General features: G+C 33.9%; 1 protein-coding gene across 1 annotated transcript; it reads left to right on the plus strand.

The window, feature by feature from the left end:
* Positions 1-803: 803 nt before the first annotated feature.
* Positions 804-1,187, plus strand: LOC112504549 (agamous-like MADS-box protein AGL62). The gene has a single exon (XM_025108495.1). The coding sequence runs from the start codon at positions 804-806 to the stop codon at positions 1,185-1,187; it is 384 nt and encodes a 127-aa protein (XP_024964263.1).
* Positions 1,188-3,040: the final 1,853 nt, after the last annotated feature.

A 3,040-nucleotide genomic window follows, 5' to 3' on the forward strand; every position in this document is an offset into this window, starting at 1 on the left:
ATACATGAATATATAGTTGATTTATAATTATTATAATCATAAAATAAAAGAATCCTACGTAACAAACTCACACGCATTGAATAATAAATGATATTTATGAGCCCTAATTAATATTGAAGAGTATTATACATTTATAGTAATAATTGTTAATTTTTTACCATCTCCATAGTATATGTGAAGCATTTGTAGTTACAATTTCATAAAGAGTAAATACTCTATTATACACTTTGAAGGTAATGTGAAAAAAAACCAAAAGGGTAGTGCCTGATTGGTTGGAGCTTAGCTCCAAAAGTCAAAAGTACCAAGAGGTCCCAAGTTCAAATTCAAGGATGAATAAAAATCCCTTATGGCCACGGAGGTTCAAATGCGGTGACTCCTGGCTATCTGCAAAGCAGGTGGTCGTCCTGAGATTAGTCGGCTCGCATAGTGGATTGGATATCCAGGTTAATAAAAAAAAAGGTGAAAAGGCTAAATTTTTCATAGAAGTGAATAATAGAACATGTATACTAAGTTTATTCCACGTTTGTTTTTCTTATGACCAACCTCATATTAAAGATGACTCTATCCTTTTACAACTAATACATGTATGTATTAATTGTGAATATTAAAAATTAATATTGGAAAAAACTTAAATACTAATCCATTATATATATACTAAATATCTACTTTAGTTGGAAAAAGGGTTAACTGCCAATCGAAATCGATTCTGGAGCCTTGGATGCGGTATTCTATAAATACCATTCATATATCAAACCCTTCACAACCATTCTCATACTTTCTCACAATCTCTAAATTTTGACAGTATGGCAAGATTACCAAGCAAGGGTCGTAAGAAGATACAACTGAAAAGAATTGAAAATGACAAGGAAAGAGCGGTTACCTTGTCTAAACGGCGCAATGGCATATTCAAAAAAGCCAATGWGCTAGCCACACTGTGTCGTATACAGATTGCAATCATTCTTTTCTCCATTAGTGRAAAGCCTCTCTCTTTTGGTAGCCCCAACGTTCAATCTGTTGTAAACAAATTTCTCAACCCAAATCAAGTCGACCAACAACCAAATGATTTCATCAACATGGCTGTCAACTCTAATCATGAACCCAAACTCCAAGATTTTAACAAAGAATTTGATGAAGTGAATGAACATTTGGCAAATGAGAAGAAACAAGAACAAATGTTTGATGAATAAAAAGGTTACTTGGAGGTAAAACATATGAGGATTATGTGGTCATTCGTGGATATTATGGATTCATGCAAATAAAATTCAAAATGGAAGAGTTGCAAGAAAACAAAGAATATACTCTCGATGCAGTGTGTGGCCTTCCTCCTCAAATGATGAGAATGAAGCAGATCTATCCAAAATTGGGGTGCCAAAAAGATTACTTGAAGTTGTAATAGTAAGAAAGAAGAATTATCTTCTAATTCCTATGTTATGATAAAATTATTAAAGCATAATGATAATGAATCAAAATTTTATGAGTTAAGAGTTCTATGCTTTTTGTTTTTCAATATTTTAAGGTCAATTTCTCTTTTTATTCATGCATGTGTAACAACGTCAAATAACGTTGGGTCAATTTATCATCTATAGCAGCAGAATCCCTTAGTAAGTATATCCCACTAGGAGGYAGGGTCTAARGAGGGTATGATGTAAGCAAACCATACTCTACCCGTATGGGTAGAGGTTGTTTCCATGATGACCCCCGAATTATGAAACCCTGCTCTTCTTGTTCTATACATTGATAAAGTCCTCYCTCTCAACTTATTTTCTTTCTCCAATATCTTCAACCAAGGAATATGAACTATTGTTTTGGGCAACTCTTGAAGAACCATGATTAATTGGTATCTGTCTCATAGCGGTAACTTCTTTCCGAATGAATTTTCAATTTGTTAACCTGCACAATGAKAACAAGGAAAATCAATTTTGTGAATGCCAATAAAGTTGTGGATACGTTTTTCGCATTGTGGTAGACTAGACCAATAAATTCCCCGTGTTTTTCATGTGTGGTATAACTTCTATTTTACTTTTATTTTCACATGGATCAATCTTAGGATTTAAATAGAATTTTTTCAGATTTTTTCACTGATTAACATATGAACCTTCCTCTAACCTCCCTTCTTACTTTGTCACGATATTTAGCCTTCTTATTTGAACCTACCCCTGTATATAAAGTTTACAATTATAATAAGAAAATTATGTATGACATATAATTATAGTAAGTGGGCCTTCCTCCACAAAGGGATGAGTATGAAGCGAATCTATCGAATTGGAGGGCCAAAAGATTATGATAAGTTGTACAATAGTGACAAGGACAATCTATTTTGTGGATGCCAGTAAAGATATGGATATGTTTTCGGCATTATGGTAGACTGGAAAAACGGATTCCCGTGTTTTTCGTGTGTGGTATAGCTTCTATCTTACTTTTATTTAATCATTGTTTCCGTTATGTAATTTGTTTTCATGAAATCCTAAGACCTAGTTTCCCTAGTCAACCAAATTACCCAAGCGTTAACTTTTTCCATCACATACCACCCTTCTATCTCTACTATCTCTATCAAGACCTAGNTTACCCAAGCGTTAACTTTTTCCATCACATACCACCCTTCTATCTCTACTATCTCTATCAAGACCTAGTTTCCCTAGTCAACCAAATTACCCAAGGGTTCTACGTGGTCAAATTGAAATTTGGTTTTTGTGAGATTTTGAGGGTTCTAAAATGGTTGGATGATGCATAACATAATAAGCAATCATGCAGAAATTAAAGGAAATAAAAAATCTCTCATCAATCTGAAAATTTGGTGTTTCCTTTGTTGTTTATAGAATTTTTATGAGATTTATATGTTTCCTTCTTTGTTTATTGCTTCCTTCTTTGTTGTTCTTTATTGAAACTAAAGATTAGAGACTGGCGAGTACGTGATCTGAAGCGGTATTCAGTGATTACAAGTCTGTCTACATATGTGTGAAGACTGCTCTAGCTTCAGCGAATGATGATGAGACCTCCAGGTCATTCCAGCATTCAGCGATCAAAGGAAGCTTGCTTAGCA

The sequence above is a fragment of the Cynara cardunculus genome, unplaced genomic scaffold (genome assembly GCF_001531365.2).
Source record: "Cynara cardunculus var. scolymus isolate 2C unplaced genomic scaffold, CcrdV1 Un_Scaffold_5971, whole genome shotgun sequence".
Lineage (NCBI taxonomy): Eukaryota > Viridiplantae > Streptophyta > Magnoliopsida > Asterales > Asteraceae > Cynara > Cynara cardunculus.